The sequence below is a fragment of the Myodes glareolus genome, chromosome 1 (genome assembly GCF_982192425.1).
Source record: "Myodes glareolus chromosome 1, mMyoGla1.1, whole genome shotgun sequence".
Classification (NCBI taxonomy): domain Eukaryota; kingdom Metazoa; phylum Chordata; class Mammalia; order Rodentia; family Cricetidae; genus Myodes; species Myodes glareolus.
Window position 1 is genome coordinate 58,476,591 of NC_142026.1, and position 27,260 is coordinate 58,503,850.

At 42.1% G+C, this 27,260-nt stretch overlaps 1 protein-coding gene and 1 pseudogene across 1 annotated transcript; one reads left to right on the forward strand and one right to left on the reverse strand.

Annotated features, from left to right (window-relative positions):
• Positions 1-6,152: 6,152 nt before the first annotated feature.
• On the reverse strand, positions 6,153-26,559 carry LOC125404416 (uncharacterized). The gene is made up of 7 exons (XM_087907354.1): positions 26,471-26,559; positions 25,915-26,298; positions 24,556-24,658; positions 22,429-22,479; positions 21,367-21,493; positions 19,440-19,538; positions 6,153-9,419 (listed from the first exon to the last, which is right to left on the reverse strand). Exons 4-7 carry the CDS (start codon positions 22,459-22,461, stop codon positions 7,306-7,308), a joined length of 2,373 nt encoding a protein of 790 aa, XP_087763480.1. The 5' UTR covers positions 22,462-22,479; positions 24,556-24,658; positions 25,915-26,298; positions 26,471-26,559; the 3' UTR covers positions 6,153-7,305.
• Positions 25,928-27,260, forward strand: part of LOC125404947 (transcription factor E2F6-like) — a 30,171-nt pseudogene continuing 28,838 nt past the window's right edge.

The following is a 27,260-nucleotide window of genomic DNA, read 5'->3' on the forward strand; positions in this document are numbered from 1 at the left end:
AATTCAACCATCCTATTCCCTCATGTTCTCATCTCCCCTCCCCTCTACCAGATCCCACCCCCAATTATCCAGGAGATCTTCTAATTTTCCTCTTCCCAGGGTGATGCATGTGTCCCTCTAGGGTCCTCCTGGTTACCTAGCTTCTCTGGAGCTGTGGACTGTGGTCTGTTATCCTTTCCTTTACATCTAGCATCCACTTATGAGTGAGTGCAGACCGTGTTTGTCTGAGTCTGGGTTAACTCACTCAGGATGATTTTTTTGTAGTTCCATCCATTTGCCTGAAAATTACAAGATGTTATTGTTTTTTTTCCACCTAGTGATACTCCATTATACAAATGTGCCGCATTTTCTTTATCCATTTTTCAGATGAGAGGCATCTGACTTGCTTCCAGGTTCTGGTTGTTAGGAATAATGCTGATGTGAACATAGTTGAGCAAGTGTCCTTGTGGTATGATTGAGAATCCTTTGGGTATATATCCAAGAGTGGTATCACTGGGTCTTGAGGTAGATTAATCCCCAATTTTTTGAAAAGTTGCCATACTGATTTCCAGAGTGATTGTACAAGTTTGCACTCCCACCAGGAGTGGAGGAGTTTCTTCTTACTCCACATCTTCTCCTACATAAGCTGTTTTCAGTGTTTTTGATCTTAGCCATTCTCACAGGTCTAAGATGTCATTTGATTTGCATTTCCCTGATAACTAAGAATGGTGAGCAATTCCTTACATATCTTTCAGTCATTTGAGATTCTTGTGTTGATAATTCTCTGTTTAGATCTGTATCCCATTTTAAAATTGCATTATTTGATTTTTTGATGTCTAGTTTCTTGAGTTCTTTATATATTTTGGAGATCAGCCCTCTGTCAGATGTGGGGTTGGTGAAGATCTTTTCCCATTCTATAGGCTGTTGTTTTGTCTTATTTACCATGTGCTTTGTCTTTCATAAGCTTTTCAGTTTCAGGAGGTCCCATTTATTAATTGTTGCTCTCAGTGTCTGTGCTGCTGGTGTTATATTTAGGAAGTGGTCTCCTGTGCCAATGTGTTAAAGGATACTTGCTATTTTCTCTCCTATCAGGTTCAGCATAATCAGATTTATGTTGAGGCCTTTGATCCACTTGAACTTGAGTTTTGTTCAGGGTGATACATATGGATATATTTGTAATCTTCCATGTGTAGACATCCAATTATATCAGCACCATTTGTTCAAGATGCTTTCTTTTTTTCCATTGTACAGTTTTGACTTCTTTGTCAAAAATCAGGTGTTCATAAGTGTGTGGGTTCATATCCGGGTCTTCAATTTGATTCCATTGATCCACATGTATGTTTTTATGCCAACACCAAGCTGTTTTTATTACTATATAGTAGAGCTTGAAGTCAGGGATAGTGATGCCTCTAGAAGTTCCTTTACTGTACAGGATTGTTTTAGCTATTCTGTGTTTTTTGTTTTTCCATATGAAGTTACGTATTGTTCTTTCAAGGTCTGTGAAGAATCGTTGGGATTTTGATGGGAATTGCATTTGAATGGGCAAAACATTGTTTTTGGTAAGACTGCCATTTTTACTATGTTAATACTACCATCTGGATAGCTCAGTCTCTAGACCCTAGGCCCAGGGTAAACCCCATGCCCTCCCCCACCCATTGCATCTCCACTAGCCAGTCTGCAGGAAGACCATGCCACTTCATCAGACCCTGTAATCTACAAGCCCCACTCTGCCCCCCCCCCCGCCAACCCAGCCATTCACCGTGGCCTCAGTGGCCCCCAGAGGCACAGATACTGCCTGCACCAATCAAATGAAGGATGGCCCCCAGAGACACAGGCACCACCTGCACCAACTGGAGGAAGAGACGGCTAGATGCCAGTTCAAGAAGACATTCAACAACACTAAGAGTGGCATGGTACCACCAGAACCTAGTGGTTCTACAACAGCAAGACCTGAACATCCCAACATAGAAGTAGCAGAAGAAAATGACCGTAAAAATAACTTTATGAAGATGATAGAGGCCCTTAAAGAAGAAATGAAAAATTCTCTTAAAGAAATTGAGGCAAAGGCAAACAAAAATTGGAAGAAATCAATAAATTCCTTAACAAAAACAAAACAAAAAAAAACAATCAAACAGGTTAAGGAAACAGTTCAAGACTTGAAAACTGAAATAGAGGCAATAAAAAAAAAACACACACACCGAGGGAATTCTGGAAATGGAAAATCTGGGTAAACAGGAACTACAATTGCAAGCATAACAAACAGAATGCAAGGGATGGAAGAGAGAAGCTCTGGCATTGAAGATACGATAGAGGAAATATATTCATTGGTCAAAGAAAACATTAGAGTGAGCAAAATCATAACACAAGACATCCAGAAAATCTGGGACACCATGAAAAGACCAAACCTAAGAATAATAGGAATAGAAGGAGAATATCAGTTCAAAGGCACAGAAGATATATTCAACAAAATGCCTATGAAGATACAAGAAATTGTTGGGCCGTGGCGGCGCACGCCTTTAATACCAGCACTTGGGAGACAGAGGCAGGCAGATTTCTGTGAATTTGAGGCCAGGCTGGTCTACTAGAGCTAGTTCCAGGACAGGCTCCAAAGCTACAGAGAAACTCTGTCTTGAAAAACCAAAACCAAAAAAATAAAATAAAAAAGGAGGCCCCTCACTACATAATAATCAAATCACTAAACATACAGAATAGAGAAACGATATTAGGAGCTTTAAAGGAAAAGGCCAAATAACATATAAAGGCAGACTCATTAGAATAATGCCCAACTTCTCAATGGAGTTTCTAAACACCAAAAGGTCCTGGACAGATGTTATGCAGACACTGAGAGACCAAAAAAGAGGCAATCTTTATAGCAGTTGCCTATATTCTTTCTAAAAAGGGGGCCTAGAGAAAGCTGCCTCCTTCATCAACGCTGGACAGAAGGAAAATCCACTCTATCCTGACTGCATAGACTCACAGTAATCCCTTCTTTCCGGGAGCAGTTTCTCTACTCTTCAGAGAATGGTGGGTTTTGAGTTTTCCAACCATGTATGTCACTGGTTGTTGCTTATTCAGTAACTACTTACATTGTGGAAACACACACGTCCATCTATCTCCACACATGTATGTGACCACACTTTACCACGTACCTTGCATGCGTCTACTAAACACCAGCATGACAAGAGTATCCTGCAAGGCGACAGACATATTTCCTCCAGTTTATCTTTTTGGTGGAAACAACAAAATGTTCAATGTTGCCCATTACTAATGTTTCTACTAGAAGTTTTTTCAAAGAACTTGACTCAGAGCAATGTCTCCCCAAAGAATCAGACACACGAAGGTATCATTTAGGTAAGTGTTAACAAACAGGAGGTAAATTTTCCAGACATCACAATATTCTTTAGAATCCAGCAAAATAATAAATCCAAGTAATTGTAGAAACATAAATGTACGAAAATTGATGTAAATATATGCTCTTGAAAAAATTTTATTCCGTTACTTTAAAATTATCATGGGGCTGGAGAGGTTGCTCACTCAGTTAAAAGCACTTGTTTGAGAGGGCACATGCATGTTCAATCTCCATCACACATGGTGACTCACATGGAGCCTTTGACTCCAGTTCCAGGGAGATCTCATGCCCTCTTGTGGTTCACTCAGGAATGAGGCACCCAGAAAATGCATTTATATACATGCATTTGCCAATTACTGCAATTGGCATCTATATATTGGTTTAGGGTCTATTCTTTTTTTTTTGTTTTATTTCTTTTTTCTTTCTTTTTTCTTTTGGTTTTTCAAGACAGGGTTTTATAACATAAAGGGGCCTGCTTGTTGGGGTTTATGTCTTGCCCAGTTCCCCAAAGCCAGCAAGCCCCAAAGAAAATCACACAGAGATCTCCATAAGTTATAAAACTGATTGGCCCATTAACTCAGGCTACTTATTAGCTCTTGTAGCTTATATTAACCCATTATTCTTATCCATGTTAGCCACATGGCTTGGTACCTTTCTCAGCAGGGCAGCTCACATCTTGCTTCTTCGGTGATCTGGGCAGAACTGGCAGGAATGGGCTTCCTTCTTCCCAGAATTCTCTGTTCTCATTGCCCCGCCTCTACTTCCTGTCTGGTTGAACTGCCTATACTTCCCACCTGACCAATCAGCATTTATTTAAAACATGATTGACAGAATACAGTTATCCCACACCAGGGTTTCTCTGTAGCTTTGGAGCCTGTCCTGGAACTAGTTCTTATAGAACAGGCTGGCCTCGAACTCACTGAGATCTACCTGCTCTGCCTCCTAAGTGCTGGGATTAAAAGCGTGCACCACCACTGCCCAGCTGGGTTTATTGTTTCTTATATAGCTCCTTTACTTGAATGTTTTTCAACTTTGTCAATTGCTAATGTACTAGGGACAATGCATGTACTTGGGGCTGACGTGCTAACAAAATCAAGGTTCTGGGCAACAGTCTTGGCTTCCTGCATACTCTGAATGGTACTAATTTTGTACTTAGTAAAATATCAGCTAGGCCCCACAACTTGAATATGATAATGTTACTGTATTACTCATTCAGTCAATTTCAATTCTTATTTATATTTTAACTAGGATTACAGTGTCCATAAACATTTTCTTCACAGATTACTTATCCACAACAAATTAGACCTAGAACTCTGGTGGCATCCCAATTTACTCAAATGACCAAGCTTAATATCTTCAATAATGTGTTATCTGACACTAAATGTTTCTGGACATGTTACAACATGATAGACATCAGCAATATGTTCTTACTCAAAATGCTTCATATAAACCTAACTTCCCTTGGATGGAAGATACAGTGGCTCCAGGTTGGGAATGTAGTTTAGTGATTGAGCACATTCCTACCAGTCACAAGCCTCTGGGTTAATCAAAACTGAAAATTTAATGGACAGAGCAAGGCCAAATCTCTATCTCTATTGAATTCTCATTAGAATATATAGTTTGTAAAAACAGCAATTTGAAGGCCAATGACAAATTTCTCAATGACATAGAATTCTGGATCACTTCCTTAAGTATAATTATGACTGGAGTAGGGATGACATTCCATCTTGGCTGATGTAAGGGATGAAATCATGTCTACAATTTTATAAAGCGTCCCTACACAGCAAAAGTTGGACCTGTGAAGTCACTGTCTTGCTGTATTTGCCTCTAACTTTTGATCCTTCTGCCTCAGTTTCCCAATTATTTGGTTCCAGGCATACACTACTTCACCCAACTTTAAATGTATTCTTAACAATACAGCCCAAATACTTATCTATCATCTATCTATCTATCTATCTATCTATCTATCTATCTATCTATCTATCTATCTATCTATCTACAGGACGGATATAGGAAATCATTAACAATTTTGAATCTAGGTGAGCATACCAAACTGTGTTGTTACTATAAGTGGATCCAATTTGGCTATTTTTTGTTAATTTTTTTATGGGGAGCCCTTCAGACATTGTTCATAGTCAACTCAAAGTCTATTTCAGTTAGCTGGGGCTACACTCAGGTATTTTGGACCCAAGTGCAGCCCCAGGCATTTAGAGCAAAACCTACATCCTGTTATCCTGCTCAGCAGCTGAAGGAGGAAGCTTCTGCCCAAGCAGGCAGATTAACAGAAGCCAAGATAAGCATCATCTTATCTGGAGGACTGACAAGGCCTTACCTGGAGGGGGGCATTTGTATAAGCAAGTAGTTTAAGTCAAGATAAATTAATTAGCAGGGGCTTCTTGACCTCAGGTTCTGAGAATAATTTGGGTAATTTCCCACAATATTTTTCAACAAAGACAAATTCTTGCCCTGCTATAAATGTATAGTTTACCTTAACATCTGGGCAAAGAGCATAAATTTCAGGGTATTATTCTTTAAAATAGTTATAGGTTTAACGCCTTTAAAAAGTACTTAACAGCTGTGTTTTGAACATCTCCACACAAATATTAAATGGATTCTCAATGAATTCTCAATGAAAATCCTTTCACATTCCTTTTCATCCACCAGATTTTATCCAGAATGATGTTATTTAATAGTGGATGAATACATGGTGTTTTTACTAAACTATCTGCAATACAATTTTGCCTTTCATATGAGTTACAACAATGCCAATAAGAGGGAGAACAATGTAAAAGATATTTAACAGAACAATGGAATGAACCAAACATTCTCTCAAGAATTTTTTATTTATTAGAACCCCTTTCCCCACAACTTTGGCTGGTACTGTGTTCGCAATTAACAAATTATACATAAACAAAAAGTAAATGTCAGGTGGTAGTGGGGGCACACACTTTTAATCCCAGCACTGGAGAGGCAGAGGCAGGCAGATCTCTGTGAGTTCAAGGCCAGCATGGTCTACAGAGCGAGTTCCAGGACAACCAGGGCTACACGGAGCAACCCTGCCTCTAAAAAACAAAAACATAATCCAAAGTAAATGATCAGTCTAACATGACAGGAGTCATGGAACATTAATGGTGAAAAGGTGCCTCAGAGAAACTCGGCTCCAATAACTGTTTTCCCTATGCTCACTGTCCTAGGTGAGTAGTGTTTGAGAAATTATGTTTATATAATTAACAAGATGAGACTAAATCAAGAACATGATGGCTACCTTATTACTTCTGACGTTTATACACATTCTCAACAGAATATCACCTATGAACAACAGACGTCCCACATTCTCATTGGCAAAGAGGTCCTTGACATCAAGAATATATGAATACTCTGATGTTGACCAATTCTAGGACAAATTAAAGTTCTTTCCACATTCTTTTCAGTCATAGTCTTGGGATTATGAGTTCAGTAACATTTCCATACAAAGGATTGTCCACCTTCCTTACATGCATAAGACTCCTGAAGATTACATATTTTCTGATGTTATGATGTTGTATAAGCTCACCATTTCCAATAAAGGATTTCCCACTCTTTAATTCATAATGTTTCAGACCAATAAGGATTCTCTGATGAGCTTTAAGAACTGAGCTGATTCTATAAATAATCCCACATTCTTTGAATTCATAGGGTTTCACATCTGCATGGAATCTTTTATGTTGAAGACCTGAGCTCCAACTGAAGTCTTTCCACATTCTTTACAATGACAGGTGACTTCACTGTGCAGTGACGACTGAACTCAATCTAAACATTTCTCCACATTTCTTACATTCATACGGTTTCTCACCAGCATGAATTCTCTGATAAACAACTAGCACTGACTTATTGCTAAAGGCCTTTCCACATTCTTTACAATCATAAGGTTTTTTACTAACACGAACATTAGCATGCCAAACAAAGTTTCATTTTCAACTAAAGGCCTTTTCACATTTTTAACACTGGTAAGGTTTTTCATCAGTGTGGATTTTCTGATGTGCTTTAAGGTATTCACCACGAGTAAAGAACTTCCCACATTCTTTACATTCGTAAGGATTCTTACCAGAATGCATTCTAAAATGTCCAAGAAATTGGTAGTCATATCGAAAGGCTTCCCCACATTCCGAACATTTAAAGGGCTTCTCACCAGTGTGGATTCTCTGATGAATTCGAAGTCCTCTACCACGAACAAAGCCTTTCCCACATACCTTGCACTGATAAGGTTTCACATCAGTATGAGTTCTCTGATGTTGAGTAAGTTCAGGCTGAATTCGGAAGGCCTTCCCACATTCCTTACATTGAAAGGGCTTCTCATCGCTGTGAGTTTTTTCATGAATTCTAAGGCCTGTACCGCGAACAAAGCCCTTTCCACATACCTTGCACTGATAGGGCTTCACATCGGTATGAATTTTCTGATGCTGAGTAAGTTGGTAATGAAGTCTGAAGGCTGACCCACACTGCTCACATTTAAATGATTTCTTTCCAGTATGAATACTCTTGTGCCGAGTGAGCTGTGTCAGAACAGAGAAGGACTTCCCACATTCCTTACACTGAAAGGGTCTCTCACCAGAGTGAGTCTTCTGATGTTGCGTGAGGTTTGAGCGACGATTAAAGGCTTTCCCGCACTCTTTACATTGAAATGGCTTCACACCAACATGAGTAATTCTATGCTGAACAAGGGTGGAGACACGCTTGAAGGACTTCCCACATTCCTTGCATTCATACAGTTTTTCACTTGAATGAATTATTTGATGGCTCTTAAGATGGGCGAGAAGCCGAAAGGCCTCTCCACACTCCTTACATTCAAAAGATCTCTCACCACTATGGAATCTCTGGTGGCGAATGAGATGTGTATTAAGCCTAAAGACTTTCCCACATTCCTTACAATCGAAGGGTTTCTTTCCAGTGTGAATACTCTGATGCTCAGTAAAATTTGAACGTCGACGGAAGTGTTTCCCACATTCATTGCACTGATAGGGTTTCTCATCAGTATGGATTCTCTGATGTTGAGTAAGCAAAGATTGAAGTCTGAAGGCTGACCCACACAGTTTACACTTGAAAGGTTTCATGTTAGTGTGAATACTCTGATGCACAGTAAAATTTGAACGTCGGCGGAAGAATTTCCCACATTCCTTGCACTGATAGGGTTTCACATCACTATGAATACCCTGATGCTCAGTAAGGTGGTACTTCCGTCTGAAGGCTGACCCACACAGCTTACACTTGAAAGGTTTCTCATCAGTGTGAGTTTTCTGATGTTCAGAAAGGTACGACTGAAGCCTAGAAGCCTTCTCACATACTTTACACTCAAAGGGTTTCTCACCAGTGTGAACACTCTGGTGTTTCACAAGGTATGAGCCTGTACTGACTGTCTTGCCACACTGCTTACACTGAGATGACTTCTCTCCAGTATGACTGTCCTGGATCTGAGTGACGAGCTGTGCCAGTGCAGCGAGGGCCTTCTCACATTCCTTACACTGACCCGGTTTCTCGGCAGAGTGGCTTTTCTGATGTTGCATGAGGTTTGAGTGATGATTAAAGGTTTTCCCACACTCTTTACATTCAAAGGATTTCACAGCAGAATGAATGCGCGTATGTTGAAGAAGCATGGAGAGATGCTTGAAAGACTCACCACATTCCTCGCATCTGAAATGTCTCTCAGCACCGAGGGACTTCTGAGGTCTTGTGAGCTGTTGGGGTTTCAAGGCCTTTGCATCTTCTTCACGGAAGTCACAGGGCTTCTCTCCAGTGTGACTAGCCTGATGCTGAACAAGAGTGGACCTACAATCAAAGCGCTCCCCACACTCTTGACATTCAAGGGCTTTGTCTACATTGTGAGCAAGAGTCTGACTGGTGTTAGGAGGTAGTTTTTCCTTGTTACTAATTGTTTGGTCAGCATTTCCCTTTTGACAACTCTGTAGTTCCTTGAATGTACTACAGTCGGGGCCATTACTAAAACTGGAGCCCTGGAGGTCAAAAGTTTTACTTAGATGCTTTATGCTCTCTTTGGGTAGATTTATAATATGATTGTCTGGAGATATTTTTTGAGCTTCAGAATCTGAGTCCAAATCTGAAAGAAAATGAAAAAGCAAGAACATTTTAGTTTCCCAAGACACAAACACATAAAAAAGTCCATTTTATCAACGGCCCAACTCTAAAGTATTTTCTGAACTGAACAGCACAGAGAGCAGCAATAACAAAAGTTATGTGAGACAGTACTCTTTACAGTAGAATAGGTTGGAAACAGGAAGGCATGTCTGCTTAATGAGATTAAAACAAACTACTGAAGTAATTTTACATGCTTTATGCATACTACAGGAAATACACATGCTTTGGTGAAGCTTTTTGAAACAAATAACAACAAAACACAATACCAAGTATCTGTCATGCATTAAGAAAACTAGCTAGGGCCTGGAATTATTAAAAAAGAAAGGGAGTAAAGCTCGGTGGTGGTGGACAATGGTAATAATTCCATTAACAGGCAACCAGAAGTAACAGCGTCATGAGTCCCAGACAGCGTGGATTAGATAGAGAAGCTGCCTCCTGTGGTGTCTCCTGACCCTCTGACCTCTTTCCTAGGGACTGAGCAGATCCTAGTGGAGTGTCTGCTTTCTTCCCTCCTGTGGGACCCTTTGACAACCTCCATCCCCATTTCTAAGTGTCAGCTTCCAAGACATAGAAACAAATTTTACCTGGAGCCCCAGTGGCCACACCTATCAGGATCCCACAAGAATTCCCTACCAACAACACACAGCTACCATACTCTCCTAAGAACCAGAGAAGACAACAAAAGCCAAGAAACAAAACACTCACCCAACAAAGACGAGACCAGATATCAGCACCTAGAATTACAACCTTCTCAAACTCAGATGCCTAGATGCCAGCGTAAAAACACAGCAACAGCCACAGCAGCCTGTCAGCACTAGATCCAACATCCCTACTGCAGCAGGCTCTGAGTACTATAACATAGCCCCCCCTTAAAAGCCATTACAATGAATTTATGTATATGAATCTGATATTTATGAATATGATAGAGGTCGTTAAGCAGGAAATGAGGAAATGCCTTAAAGAAATCTATGAAAACACAAACAGTGGAAGGAAATGAATCAAACAGTCTAAGACCTGAAAGAAAGTAGAAACAAAATCGATAAAGAAAACCAAGCTAAGGGAATCTGGAAAAGTTCTGAGACTAAAAAGGGAACCTAAGTAGCAAGTCTCAGAGGGTGGAGAGGTGGCTCAGAGGTTAAGAGCACCAGCTGTTCTTCCAGAGATCCTGAGTTCAATTCCCATCAACCATATGGTGGCTCACAACCATCTATAATGAGATCTAGTGCCCTCTTTCTGGTCTGCAGGTGTACATGCAGGCAGAATATTGTATAAATAATAAATAAATCTTTAAAAAAACTTAAAAAAAAGAAGCAAGTCTCATGAACAGAATACAAGAGATGGGAGAGTGAATGCCAGGCATTGAAGACATGATAGAAGAAACGGACAGCTCAGTCAAAGAAAATGGTAAAGCTAAAGACATTCTTACACAAATTATCCAAGAAATCTGGAACACCATGAAAAGACCAAATCTAGGAATAAGAACAGAGGAAGGAAAAGAGAGTCGGGTCAAAGGCACAGGAAATATTTCCAACAAAATCATAGAAGAAAAGTCCCCTAATGTAAAGAATGTAATACTTACATAGGGCACAAGAAGCATACAAAACACCAAATAAAAAAAGACATAAGAAATCAAATGTACAGGACAAAGAAAGAATATTAAAAGATCATATGTACTAACATAAAGAAATTGGAGAGGATCTCATACTCCAACTTAATACTACAGCGGAAAACTCTAGAATAAAAAAGAAAAAATTAAGAAATAATGAACTCAGGGCTTAACTCAGTAAAATAGAAACAGTAAGTATAAGAAAAAATGCACAACAAAGCAAAGAGTTGGTTCCTGAGAAAATCAGTAAGACTGCCAACTCATTATCTAAATTACCTAAAAGGCAGAGGAAGAAGATCCAATGAACAATATTAGAGATAAAAGAAGGATATAACAACAGAGAGGAAATTCAGAGAATCAGTGGGGCCTAAGATAAAGCATTACTTGACCAAATTTGAAAAAAGAAATGGGTCAGCTTTCCAATACATACCACTTACCAAAGTTAAAACAAGATGAGGTAAACAACTTACACAGACCTATAATCTCTATAATCAGTAATTAAAAGACCCCCAACCCAAAAAGGCCTAAGGCCAGATGTTCTAGTGTACAGTTCTACCAGACTTTCAAAGAAGAGGTCAGGCCAATACTCAATTTAGTCCTCAAAACAGACATAGAAGGAACATTGTCCAATTCTTTTCTGGAGGCTACAGGCACCCTGATAACCAAACCACATAAAAACACAACAAAGAAAACTACAGGCCATTTTCCTTGATGAATACAGATGCAAAAGTTCTCAATAAAATACTTGCAAAATGAATAAAGAACACATCAAAAAGATCACCCACCATGATGTAGACTTCATCCCAGAGATGCAGGGATGAATCAAAATACGTAAATTGATAAGTGCAATTCCACCATAAAAACAAACTGAAAGACAAAAGCCAAACAATCATCTCATCATCTGTGGAAAAGGCCTTTGACAACATTCAACACAGCTAGATAACAGTCCTGGAGGACCAGGTGGTGGTGGTGCACATCTTTAATTCCAGCACTTGGGAAGCAGAGACAGGTGGATATCTGTGAGTTCGAGGCCCACTGGTTCCTCAGAGATATTTCCAGGACAGCTAGGGTTGTTACACAGAGAAATCCCATCTCAAAAAGTCATGAGAGAGAGAGAGAGAGAGAGAGAGAGAGAGAGAGAGAGAGAGAGAGAGAGAGAATGAATCCTGGAGAGATTAGGGATACAAAGGATGTTATTTCAACATAATGAAAGCAGTGTACAGCAAGTTCATGGCCAGCATCAACTTAAATACAAAAAAATTCAAAGCAATTCCAAAGTCCAGAACAGGACAAGGTTGTCTACTCTCTCCATAGTTATTTAGTAGAGTACTCAAAGTCTTAGCCAGAGCAATAAAACAATTGAATGGCTTACAAACTGACAAGGTCAGAGTATATCAATTTGCAGATGATACAGTATACACAAGTGACCCTCAAGACTCCACTAGGAAACTCCTACAGCTGACAAACATATTCAGCAAAAAAGGTGGATACAAAATCAATTCACAATAATCAATAACCCACTTGTGGTAGTGTCAAAGTAAATGGTCCCCAATGGGAGTAGCACTATTTGGAGGTATGGCTTTGTTGACGTGGGTACGGCCTTGATGGAGGAAGTGTGTAACTGTATGAGTGGGCTGTGAGGTCTCATTTATGCTCAAGCCACACCCACTGTCTCAGTTCACTTCCTGTTGCCTGCAAGATGTAGAATTCTCATTTACCTCTAAGTTAACATGCTTGCATACATGCTGCCACATGCCCAGCGGCAATTCCCCATTATGATAATGGACTGAACCTCTGACAATGTAAGCCACCAACTCACTTAAATGTTTTCCTTTATATGAGTTGCCGTGGCCATAATGTCTCTCCACAGCAATAGAAACACCTAAGACACCACCTATGTACAAATGACAAATGGACTGAGAAAGAGGCAAAAAGGTCAGGGAAACAGCCCTTTTACAAGAGCCTCAAATAATATACAGTATCTTCGGGTAACTCTAACCAAGGAACTGAAAGACTTGTATTAAAAAAACATAAAACATGGGAAAGATCTCCCATGTACATGGCTTGGTAGGATTAATATAAACACAACCATCACATCATACCACAAGTAATCAACAAGTTCAACAAAATCACTATCAAAATAACACAATTTTTCAGATATGGCGAGGTCAACTTTCATCTTCATATGCAAACATAAAAAAATCAGGATAACTAAAGCAAAACAAAAAAGAAAATCCTGAGTAATGAAAGAACTGCAGGAGTCACTAGCCCCAATCTCAAGCTGTACTAGAGAGCTATGGTAATAAGAGTGTGACAGGGACATAAAAACAGACAAGTTGATCAAGGAACCATACTAAAGACCCAGACATTGATCCGCAAACCCACAGACACCTGATTGTTGATAAAGAAGTCAGAAATAGCCAGGCGGTGGTGGCACACACCTTTAATCCCGGCACTCAGAAGGCAGATGCAGGGAAATCTCTGTGATTTTGAGGCCAGCCTGGTCTACAAAGATAGTTCTAGGACTGCCAGAGTTGTTACGCAGAGAAATTTGTCTCAAACAAACAAAAAGAAATCATAAAATTCAAAAGCAAATGGATGGAACTAGAAAAAAATCATTCTGAGTGGGGTATCATAGACCCAGAAAGACAAAAATGGCAATGGTATGTATTCAGTTCTATGATATTAGCTGTTAAATCAATACTAATCAACCTGCATTTGATAGAACGGCAGGGTTAGGTATAGAGTAAGAGACAGGTGGGCAGACACATAGATATCTTTTAGAAAAGGCAAACAGAATAGATAGTTATGAATGGATGGGGCGCTAAAATGGGAGGATCAATAGGGGAGGGAGAGAGAGAGAGGGAACAAGGGAGGAATTATGAGAAGAATACCTAAACTTTAGGGCCATTTGAGGGGTAGTATGGATATCTAATACAGTAGGAACGTCCTAAAATAAACACATATATGAAGGCTACCTGAATGAAATAGCCAAATAATGGGGGAGACGGAATCCCAACTGAGCGTATCTTGTCACTAAACGAAGGTTCCAGTGCCTAATTGAGCTATCCACCAAACAGGTGTCATGGGACCCCAAACAACTTAGGCTGTCGTCACAAACTGATGGCAAGCCCACAAAGCTGAGAACAACACCCACAAAACTCACTGAACATGAAGAAGTCGAGCTGGTGCCTACAGAGAGCATGTGCCCCCACGTTCCAGAGACTTTGGTACAGTAAGACATGCTGCACACTACCAGAAGAGAAACTTAAACACCAAGCCAATCACAAACCCTTGAATGTAGTCTTTTCTGCAAGTTATACCAGGGCCACGGAGGCAGAAAGTTTGTGGAAACAAAGAATCAATATGTAATTTCATTAAGGCCCACTCTACAAGATAGAACCCATTCCTAACACTGGCTGAATGTTTAAGAACATGGAACCAGACAGCCCAGGAACCTCTAGGGTCAAACTAAATATTACTGTTCGAGAAACACAAAAGCAAAAGACAAAGCAACAAAATGGGTCCTAATGACATTCTTGCTGTCATCAGAGGAGTTTCCTTCTGCAGAAGCTGCAAACAAGTCCAGAGACCCACACAGCCAGACCCATGCAGAGAATGAGAGACCTTGAGACCCTCAGCCCAAAAGGATGTTTCCATCAAATTTCTCCCATAAAAGTTCAGGTAACCCCATTGAAGAGGCAGAAACCAACAATGTAAAAGCCAGAGAGATGGAAGACACCAAGAAAACAAGGCCTCTAAGTCACCATGATCAAAGTTCTTATGATCTCACATACTGAGTACCACGCACACGGTCTGCACTACACAAACGTACCCGGTCCTTTGTGCACAAATTTATTATGGTTTCCAGTTTAGTATTTTTATGAAATTCTGGAGTGTGTAAACAAATGTGTTTCTGTTTCATGTGTCTACTTGCACAATGTTCTGTTTGTTCTGTCTAATTCCAAAGTCTTAGTTTTTGTTTTAGCTTATTATATTTTCTCCTAGAAGCCTGCTTTTAAAGAGAGACAGAAAAGAGTGGATCTGATGGGGGAGAAGATGGGGAGGAACTGGAATGAGCAGAGGGAGGAGAGGCCATAATCAGCTCTTATTATGTGAGGAATAAATACATCTCAATAAAAGGAGGGAAAAAAGACTAAGGAGACCCAATAATAAATCCATAAAGATGTTGGACACTGAAACATCCAGAAAACTAAAATCAACCCCAAAATGCTATTTAAAATAGAAAATTCATAAGGAAAACTACTTCTGATGATCCTGAGATAAAATGTTATTAGTATGAGAATATTTTGTTTTGATTAATTAGTATTGATGTAATGTTATTTGTGGATGATATCTTACTAGGAGATACAGAAAATACTTAGCATCAACTATCATATCAATGACTCACCATCAAATAGTACAACAAACAGTATTTAAGCATGTAGTTGTAGACGAAAACACAGCACCTGAAGCAAGTCTTTAATTAGTACATTTAGATAACATTTCTTAAAGCTGTTTTATTTGGGGGGGTTCTGTGGTTGAGGTTGTAATTTGGTTTTATTTGTTTTAAATGATTCGTTTATTTTCATTTTCTGTGTTCCCGTGAGTGCCTGTGCTGCGGTTTGCAGGATGTGCAGTGGCACTTCGGCTGACAAATCAGGTCAAAGGTCAACCACAGAACCATGCATTCTGATGGAGGCCTGCCTAGACCGAGGCACCGGGAATACTGCCTTTTGAATAGTAGCTGCTCTTCAGTGCGAATCTCCATGAACCCAGAGTAGTCTCCCTCTCTATGGGACTTGTCCCAAAAGCTTGAGCAGTGGATTAATCAATTACTGGGCACAATTGTTCTCATATACTGGTATATTGGGTGACTTTACCCCACACTGTGGGACCCTGGTGTGAAAGTAAGTCACATGGTCAAAAACCTTTGTTCTCGCAGTGAAATCTCTGCTCCATCCCCTGAGACAAACTTAGAAGTCAGCTCTCTGCAATTATCTTCTATGGCAGGACATTTGGCCAGAAGAGTCTGGCAAACAGACAGGGTCAACGATGAAACTAAGGCATGTCTGAGTCTGCTGATTCCTAGCCCTCACAGATGAGGGGGACGGATTCCTGAATCCACCAGAAGCCAATACGGGGAAGTGCAGCTTCAGTTAACCCTGCTCTAACCTTAACAGGCTATTCATATTCTGTACTTACATTTGCCTCGATTTACTGGTACAAGATCTTAGTCTAGGAAATTAACTGCTTGTGTCTTAACCCAGCTCTAGAGAGACACAGGCACCATGGGAATAAACAGCACAATTAGTCCCGGACTATAACTATAGATTTCCCTTTGTTCTAACTGCTCAGGATGAAAGATGTAACTGAGATCTGAGAGGTCCCCTTGAGCCTCTAACATCTGGCAAAAATGCTAATGTAGAACAAATGCCTCAAGGTTTCCTTCCTCAGTTTACACCCGTTGCCATAGCTACCCTGACGCTACAGGCTACAGGTCCAGAAAGCAAAGAGAGTGCCAGGAGAAAGAGGCGTGGCTACCCTTTTCCCCTTTTCATTCTTATATCGATTACAAACTTCTAGCTTAATTAGTCACACCTAGGATGTTGTACAGTACAAGAACACCCCTTGGCAGCAGAATTTCCTGCTGGCCTGGCACCGGAGAATCAGAAACCAGCTCTAACCCCCCTGCCCCACAACTGGCCCAAACCCATCCTTTGTTTAGCAGATACCTTTTGTCACTCTATGTGAATCTTGTTTGATAGTTTCCCAAGGATACAAAGTCTCTACAAAACTTGGTTGGGGGAGTTTTACCAACCCAATGGTATACCCAATGAATCAAGAATTTGCACTTGGACTTTTGGAAGCTTCATTCAGGTTGTTTTGAGCATACGAAAATCAACTGGCTTAATTGTACATATGGAGAAAAACAAAAATGCCTTGGGTGAAGGGAGGGTGCTTCAGTCCACCGAGACTGGGGATCCCTGCAGCCTCAAAAGGCTAAGTTCATTATCAAGTGTCTGAGTTTTCTTTCAATGGACCCATGTGAACACACATCTGTGCCACGGCATCTGTGACATCCCTTTTTCCCTTCTTAGAATTAAGTTCAATTCTTAATTGACCTTTTCACCTCTTAGAGTTGCCAGGGATTTTTACAAGCCATGCCTCCCCTGAGCCATAAAATAAGCTGACAGTTATTGGCACTGATCAGCCCTTATCTGTTTTATGACCTGAGAAAGTCAAGCCTTGTAACCATGCTATTGCCAAAGAATTGCTGATTGTGTGTGATGTCTATTAACTGAAAACTTTGCAGAGCGGCAAAATAAAGAGAAGATTCGGAAAAGCACATAATGAGAGAATTATTTCACCCTCAGATAATCTACGATCCTTCACTTGCTGTTACACCCCTTCTGAATTCTAAAAGGGTCACAGGGCTGGACCCCAAAGGCTCCCATTATACAGACATGCATGTATGTATGTATGTATGTATGTATGTATACAATTTGCATGGCTGGAGCCCAAGGAGGTCAAAAAAGAGCATCAGATCTTTTGGAACTAGTTATAGGCATTTGCAAGTCTCAGTGTGGATGTTGGGTACTGGAAGCAAAACATGGTCTTCTGTAAAAGTAGCAAGTGCTCTTAATCACTGCACTGTCTCTCCAGCCCCTCTAAGTTTTGAGAGAGTCTCAAGTAGCCTAGGTTGGCTTCAAACTCAGTATGTAGCTGAGGATAACCTTGAAGTTCTGATCTTCCTGCTTCCACCTTCCAAACATTACATGTGTGTGTGTGTTTGTGTACACCTTGTATTAGTCAGGGTTCTCTAGAGGAACAGAACTGTTCCTTTTACATATGTGGGATTTATGAGAGTGGCTTACAGACTGTGATCCAGCTAGTCCAACAATGGCTGTCTGGCAATACAAAGTCCAAGAAACCAGTGGTTGTTTCCTCCATGAGGCGGGATGTCCCAGGTGACTTTCGGTACATGCTGGATTCTGAAGTAGGCCCCCATGCCAGTGAAGGAATGGACTTGCCAGCGAGTGAGGGAAAACAGACAAAAGGCAACAGATTCCTTCTTCCACATCCTTTTTACAGCATGTCAACAAAAAGATGGGGCAAAATTTAAGATAGATTGTCCCACCTCAAAAATAGGTGGGTCTTCCCACTTCAAATGACCTAACTAAGAAAAGTCTCTTGCAGGTGTACCCAGGTGCTTGGGTTTTAGTTAGTTCCAGACGTAGCCAAATGGACAACCAAGAAGAACTACCACAGCCCCACGCCAAACTAGGCAGAGGCTGTGCTGTGTGTGCTCACATATTTTTTCCCTGCTTGTCCAGCTACTCTTTTTGAGTCAGGATCTCATTGGTCTGGAGATTGACAGGTAAACTAGGCTGATCCTTTGTTAGCCAGACAAAGGATCTGCCTTTTCAACTTCCCCAGTGCTGCAGTTGAGAGCACAGGCTACACCATCACACCCTGATTAGAGTCACTATGAAGACATGCAATTAGAATATGTACTATGCCTTATAGTGGTATATTATTTGTATTCTAATAAATAAATCTTGCCTGAGACCAGAGGCAAAGGTGAAGCCACTAAGGTCAGGCAATGGTGTCACACACCTTTAATCCCAGGATTTGGGAGATAGAGGCAGATGGTTCCCTGTGAGTTCCAGGCCACCCTGGACTACACAAGATCAATGCAGAAATAGATCCAGGTGGAGCCACACGCCTTTAATTCCAGCACTAGACAGAATATAAAATGCAAGAAGAGGGAGGCTTAGTCTGCTTAGTTTAGAGTCGCCCAGCATTGGCAGAAATAAGACTTCTCCAGTGGCTTGGCTACTCTGCTTTTCTGGTTTTCAGGATGAACTCCAATTTCTGTCTCTGGGTTTTTATTCTTCATGCTACAATGCCTCACCATGTTACTGCATTCACTGGTGTTCAAGTGTCTTATCAATGGATCAGCAGTTAAGAGACTGATTGCTCTTCCAGACGACCTGGGTTTGATAGCAGTTATATTAGCCACCTGCAACTCCAGCCCCAGGGGATCTGACGCTCTCTTATGGCCTCTTTGGGTACCTGTACACACACACACACACACACACACACACACACACACACACACACACACAAATACATTTAAAATGACAGAGAGAGGGTGACTGCTCCAGTACAAGGGAAGAACAACTTAGTGACTTGAACTGGCAGCCCCTGTGGCAGCTTTTGCTACGACCTTGACTTCCTTCCCAGGTCTCAGGCACGTTCTTCCATAGGCCTTGGTGCTCTGAAGGGAGTGTGTCAACCCCGGGTCAGGCATGGGGACCTCTCCGACCACACGCTGAGATGGCAATGCTGCAGCCCCTTCCTCTTACTCACCTGGGCTGGGCCTGTCTGCTTCTCCCGTCACAGCCATCCAGGGCTCTCTCTCCTGCTCTAGTAAGGTGATCAGATCGGGTTTGGAAATGGAACTTCCCACTTAAAAGAAAGGAAAAATGACACATGTGGAGACTTTCTTTCTTTGAAACTCGGCCTCTCTTGTTATCCCAGGATGTCCCGGAACTCAATATGTAGACCAGGCTGACCTGCAACTTTCTTGATCTGCCTGCCTCTGCCGCCCAAGTGCAGGGATTAAAGGCAGGTGACACCATGTGCAGATTTTTAAAAATACAGACTTATTTATTTATTAAAAAGGTCTCTATAGTTCAGTATAGTGGATCATGTCTATAAGCCGAGCAGTTGGGGAATGAGCCAGGCCAGTCTGGGCTGCCTAGCAAGACTTGTTTCAAAAAAAGGGGGGGAGGGGCTATGTTGATCTCATTTAAATGCAGACAGGATCTTCTCACATACGGAGAGAGTATATATAGTGGGTAAGAACATGAACATTTAGGCTACACTGTCCACTGTAAACCCTGTCTCTGCAGCTCAGTAATAATGGGCCATTAGTTTAGGCAAGTCCCATAAGAAGCTATGTACAATTATCCCATCTAAAAACTGGAAAAAGCGGCACACATGTCATCACAACACCTGAGGAGTGGAAGCAGGCAGATGAGAAGTTCAAGGTTGGCTTTAGTTTCATGACAGGTCCAAAGCCACTGAGCTACATGAGACCTGGCCTCAACAAAAAAGCAATTAATAACAACAACAATAGCAATAATAATAATTTAGATTGAATTGGTGATATCTATTGGATAGGGTTGATACTAAGATGAAATACTTTGAATGCTGTGAGACTAACACTAAAGCATCATTTCTCTTCACTTCCACTTATTACTTAGTAATGCTGCGGATGGAAATAGGACCTGAGCATGCTGGACCAGTGCTCTACCGTTGAGTTACATCCCCAGGCAAGAAAACTGTTATCGTTATTATTAATTATGTTAGCTTCATTCACATTAACACCTCATTGTAACAGATTTAATCGATGAAAATGAAAAATTCAGAGTTTGAAACTTCCACCACAAAGCAGGTAAAGGAAGTATTCATTAAGGGAAAAAGAATGTGTCCACTTCTATTCTGAATCGTTTCTATTGACTCATTAGTAAGTAAATTATAAAAGCTCTTGTATTTAATTCTGTATGCACACATGTGCAGTGTATGTATGTTCTTATGAGGGTGTGTGTACAAGAGTGTGTAATGCATGCATGGGTCTGTGCACAGGCCAGACAGCAATGTGAGGTGTCTTCTTTGATTGCTCCCCACTTTGTTTTTAGAGATAGGTTCTCTGTGAACCCGGAGCTCATTGAGAGGATTTCTAAGGTATGGACAGAAGGCAGGTGTTTCATGAAGCTCCTATTTTTAAACTAAGGAAATCCCACTTTACTCCTTTAAGAAAGAGGGACTCAGCTTCTTCTTTAAAAATTCTAATGATTAAAATTCATTTTATTTTATGCCCATGTGTCTATCCACATGTACGATGGTGACCACGGAGGCCAGAAGAGGCCTTCAGAATCCCTGCAACTGGGGTTACAGAGGGCTGAGGGCTGGGTCCTCTGCAAGAGCAGTCAGTTCTCTTAAACAAAAATCTCTGTAGTCCTTAATTTCATTTATTGATTTATTTCCTTATTTATTTCACTGTTTATTTGTTCTGTTTTGTTTGAAACCTGGCCTCACCCTGTAGACAAGGCTACCCCGGAACTCACAGCAATCTTCCTGTCTCAGCCTTCTGAGTGAAGGAATGACAGGCATGGGGCCACCAGGCCCAGCTTCAGCTACCACAGGAAAAAAGGCCCTGTCTTCTCATTCAGAGTGAGAAAAACCAACAATGTAGAGGACACCCCCCATTCATGGGGACAGATGGCCTTACCCACTGTGACAAGGTTTCTGTAGGTCTCCAACATAATGTCCCTGTATAAGATCCTCTGAGTAGCATCCAGGCAGGCCCACTCCTCCTGAGAGAAGTCAACAGCCACATCCCTAAATGTCACTGACTCCTGAAACCACAAACACAAGTAGAGTGAGATTGGAGAAGTGTTCAAGATGGAAAAACAGAAGGGAAAGAACTCAAGGGTGGGAAGGAGCCACATGGAGATGCTCAAGGCACCTGACTGCACGAGCTCCCCCAGGAAAGGAGGACTGTGGCCCCCCTACACATCCAATAAATGTGTGCTTCCATTCCATCTGCAGCCTTCCAGTTACAGCACAAAAGAGAACTGTCACCCAGGCTCTGTGTAAGACACCTAAGAAACAGTGTGAGTCCCTGAGTTTATTATGGTATCATGTGATAATATAAAGACTTTTTGTCACAAGAATGATTTTTATAAACTACACAAGAGTCCATATTGCTGGCATATTAGATTTAAGGGGTTTTTCCCTTAAAATCAAAAGCCAACATTCTACCAAGATAGTGCAGATGTCTCAGGCTTCCTGAACGCTGGAAACTACAGTCCCCCCAATCACAGCCTGGATGACCTTCCCTCTCATCACTGAACTCTCTCTTAAAGTCCCTCAGAGGTCACCTCGTCACACACATGCACCAAGGCCATTCGCTCTCAAACCCTGTGCCATCAGCCTGAAAACACCAAAGATGTCAATCATTGCAGTGCAGTGCAGTCAAAGGAGACCATCACCTCAACAGTCTGAAACCCCCAAAGACCCTGATTCCCTGTGGGGCTGTGGCCCCTCTGCAACAACAGTCCTCCCTGACCACAGGCAGAAGAGAGCAGGTGTGCAGGAATGCACTTAGAGAAAACTGCAGAAGCAGCTGGAAACAGGCCAGACAGGAAGTGATCTGACCTTCCAACCTTCACTGTAATGGGGTTGACAGGGCTGGAGGATTCCGGGTCCTTGGGAAGCTTCACAAGAGAAAGACAGCAAAGAGTCATCTAACCTGGAAGCCACCTTATGTAAAGAGAGAATGTCAACTTACACAGACCACGTCCTGAGAACCAGAGCTGGCCATTCTTCTTCAGGATTCTCCCTGCGGGACAAAAAGAAAGCCTTGCATTGGACTGTCACGTGATGTTCCCAGACTGACTTATGACACCATGATTTCATCGACTCCTTTATTCTCAAACATCCCATCCCCACTCACACTCCTCTCCCATGGCCTCCCCGACATGAAGCAGAAGCAGACAGGAGTCTACACAAAGCCGATTCTGTCCTAACCCTGACAACCACTGCGCAAGGGCTCAACGTGGACGTGCAGAGCATAAGCCCGTCTGCCTTCCTCCAGAAGATGTCGGCAGAAGGGATCCCATCTTCCATCCTGAGCTCCAGCTAGCCTAGACGGGGTCCTTCCTCCTACTGTGAGCAGGTCTTCCTACTGGAACCCCACCTTCAGGGCTGACAGGGCTGACAGCATCCAAACTGAAAGTCCTTTGGAAACTCAGGGCTGAGTGAGGCACAGCAAGGCTGGGGGGGGGGGGGGGCGGCAGGAGGTCTGCAGTGCAATCCTTAGGCCGTGTTCAGCAGTCTGAACCCACTTTTCATAAATGGAATCCTACACCATGGAGTACTTTCCTGAGTACCTTCACTCATCCATGGTCACGGCTTATGTTGTACCAATAGCCATGAATCCTGATGAAGAGAATTAGCTGCAAACCACGCTGTCACAATAGGTGAGTATGATTTTATTCACTCTTTCCATATTATGGGCTATTTTGCAGAAAATAATTTTAAATTTAACTCAGGTATCCTAAGGCCTTCTTGAACTGGGTTTCTCAACCTTACCATGCTGATATAATTATCAAAACAGATTAAAATTTAATAACTGAAACTGACACTACTTGAAAAATATACAGTAAATCGTCCACAACACTGGACATTTGGGGTGTTACTTTAAAACAAGCGACAGAAGGAAAACAGACAAATGATGGGATTTACATCAGCTAAAACCTTCACACAGCAGAGGAAACCATCGAGAGTAAGGGATAATCCAGAGAGCGGGAGAGAGTATTTGCAAAGCACACCTCTGACACAGTTAACACCTAAACTGCACAGCGAAGGAATGCAGACAATTCCCTGACACGGACACACACTAATGAAGAAACAGGCAACCACAGAAACACACATTTCTTCACATGGAACATCAGTATGGCTGATAATAGGTATATGAAAAATAAGCACAGTGAGATACAGGTTAAAGTCCCAAAGAGCGGAGCGGCCTCCTCACGACTATAAGAATGCCCATTATCAGATGGCTGGAGAGATAGCCCAGGGCTAGAGTACACTTTGCTCTTGGAGAGGATGGGCTTTGATTCCCAGCACCCACAAGGTGGCTCACAACTATTTCCCACTCCAATTTCAGGAGAGTCAACACCCTCTTTTGGCTTCCTGAGGCACCAGGCTTATACACAGTGCACACACAGGCATGCAGCCAAAACAATTATAATTGTAATATATGTCCACATATTTTATATGTATATATATATGTATGTATGTAATTGATAAACATTTAAAAACATTTAAAAAGTGCCCATTTTCTGAAAGAAATATTACGTGGAGAAAGTGTAGGAGAAAGCACATTACTGGAGGGAATGCACATCAATAGTCATCGTGGAACACAATCTGGCGAGTTCTCAAACAATTACAACTAGAACTGGCACACGATCCAGCAATCCCACTGCTGAGCAGAGACACAAGGGGATTACAATCAGTGTCTCCAAGAGACACTTACAGTCCCGCATTTATTCCTGCAGAGCTTACACAGCTGTAATAAGCAACCCCACCCCACCAAGAGATGAGTGGACAAAGCAAATCGAGATTGAGGTTCACGGGCACAGTGGAAAGATATCCAACCATTTACTACAATATGTTGAGTATGAAGGAAAATGAGAGAAATAAGCCAAAGACAAAAAGAAAATGCTGGGGCTGGAGAGATGGTTCAGCAGCTGGGAGCTGGGATGGCTTTTCCAGAGGTCAGGAGTTCAATTCCCCTACAGCTCCCAATGCCTGTCACTCTAGCTCCAGCAGACCCTAATCATCTGGTCTCTGCGGGCATCAGTGCTTATGTGCACATAACGCCACCCACAGAATTCTGAATAAAAGTAACTACCTGTCGGGTGTTCTGTGTTGCATAGGCCGTTTGAAGAAAGAGGCCACTCCGAGATGAAATTTTAAGTCCTGTGTGTCAGCAAGAAGGTCCAGTATCTGATGACCTAAGACCCAAAAAGCCATACAAAGACATATTTACTGACCCTTAGGCAGGGTTGTTTTTCAGGTAAAGTATTTCCTCATACCAAGGTCCCTAATCTATTCTCTATGTCTCTCTAAAGTAAAGTATCTCATGCCCTCATGACTTCAGTTCTTTACTGTGTATTCATTTGTTATCCACAATAACCCAAGGGCCTCAGGTACGCCAGAGAGGTGTCTTGTGGCCAAAGGCATGTGAGGGCAGCCACACCCCACAAGAAAAACAAGTCTACAAGTCATTGGAAACAATCACCGTTTCATCTAAAAAATAAAACTCTCTGTTCTACGTTAGCATATTTTCATTTCCTTGTTGTTTTTGAGACAGGGTCTCACTGTGGAACCCAGCTAGCCTGGAACTTTCTATGGAGACTAAGCTGACCATGAACACACAGAAATCCTCCTGTTTCTGCCTCCCAGTGGTGAGATTAAAGTGGACACTGTAAAGTCTAGCTTTTCTGTTGTTGTAATTAAGTAACTTTCTTTAAAATACAGCCAGTAATCACGTTATTTTTAGCACTCTTTTGTACTACAAAAAACTGAAGAGAAAGAACTGAAAATGACCACATAAAGCAACAACAAAAACACATCAGATCCTTATCATACGGCTGGCACTGCACTAACAGGCTTTACAACTGTCATTCTTTACAATTGTTCATGACTAGAGAACCAGAAGGGGACATAATCAAAATCCCAGCAGAGATACCACATAGCCACATCCCCACGTTCAACCACAGCACTGCCCATCTGGAGCTGGCTAATGTTACCAGTTTCTATACACAGACACCCTGAAAAGCATTACCTCTCAAAGATGGAAAATTTAAGTGCTATCCCTTTCCCATTACGGAAATTCTCAGGAGTGAACAGAAATCAGCTACCACCGCCATTCTTGCCCTGCTTTGAAAACAAAGCCTTTAAAAATAAAAGACCACCTGATGTGTGTCCTCATCGAAATAGTATCCTGTTTACCAAATCGGAGTTTGAAAGCCCAAACGCAAACCCCCGGAGGTACCCATCTTCGACATCTTGGAGAAAGGGAGTGATTGTAAAGAGATGTCAAGGGTCTCCAAAACGATCATGTGACTATTAGGTGGAAAGGGAGGGGACACTGTAAGGGGCACAATGGTGGAGGCATCGATTTACATATTCCTACCTCACTTACTGACAACTCTATATTCTAAAACTAAAAGCTCATTTTTCAAAGAGAGAGAAAGCACAAACTCACTCTTGAATCTCAGATGTGTAGCGATGAGGCCCGCACTCTTCTCCGGGCCCTCCTTGTGAACACCGGCCGACGCGGGGAGCCTGAGCAGGCACGAGATCCCAGACTGCACATCCTAGTGACACATCCTAGTGAGCACTTTCCTTCACCTCCACGACACTCACGGCGGCTGGAACGCTGAGAAAGTTACGGACTCAACAAGTAGCTGCGCTCCTAGGCGACTCCGGGAGGCGCCTCCGGCCTCAAATGCGCGCCCCGCGCTCAAGTCTGGACCTCAGGGGCAGCTCCCCTTCAGACTGCGTCCCTGACCTCTCATCACCGCAGCCTGGTCCTCTGCTTCAGCCGCTGTGGCCGTGAGAGAAAGCAGGAGCAGATCCGACTGGAACACTGACACGGACAATCGGAGACATCGAGGTGTGTAAATGCACATACATGCACACATGCACACACCACACCAAAAACGTACACACACCACCATCCCTACACACTCGCACACATCACCATCCACCCACCCCACACCACCGTTCACACCCAGCCCGCTGGCTCCCGCCTTACTCACTGGAGAACAACGCCTACGCCAACTTCTTCCTCCAACTAGAAGGCTCCGACCTTTCGCGGCAGCGGCGCCAGGAAACCGGAAGTCTATCGGTTACTTCCGGCGCTGTGACTCCTGGGAAATGGAGTCCTCGCGTGCGGAGCCCCCGGGAAGCCCGAAGCTTTGAGAAATCCCGGCGTACAACCTAGATCACCCGTCTGGGAGCCCAGCCCAGTGGTTGGAGGAAGTTTTCAAAGGGTTGCGAGCCTAAAGCATAGGCTCCTTGGTGTGTTCCAATGGTACTTCCGAGTTCTAAGTGTAATGTATTTTCTCTCCTGTGCAATGTACAGACGAGCCTAAAGGTGTTGTTGTTGTTGGGTTTTTTTGTTTTTGTTTTTGTTTTTGTTTTTTTCCCAAGACAAGGTTTCTCTGTGTAGCCCTGGCTGTCCTGGAACTTCCTTTGTAGACCAGGCTGGCATCGAAGTCACGTAGATTTGCCTGCCTCTGCCTCCTGATTGCTGGGGTTAACTGTGTGAGTCACCACTGCCTGGCTGAGTCTAAGTTTATAAAGTACAGAATTGGAATAAGATCAGATTGGTACATAACTGTTTTGAGGACGCTTTGCCTGAGACCCACTGTAGAAGGATTCCACCTAGCTGATAAATTTGAAAACACTGAACTACATAATTGGTTGGTTTTAAACGTGGAGAGGAAGGGCAGGTTACATCAGAGACATCCATTATATGCTGGACCCTTCCAGGATTCAGTGACCCTGTTTTCTAGGTAGAAAGATGTGACTGAGGACCACATCGAG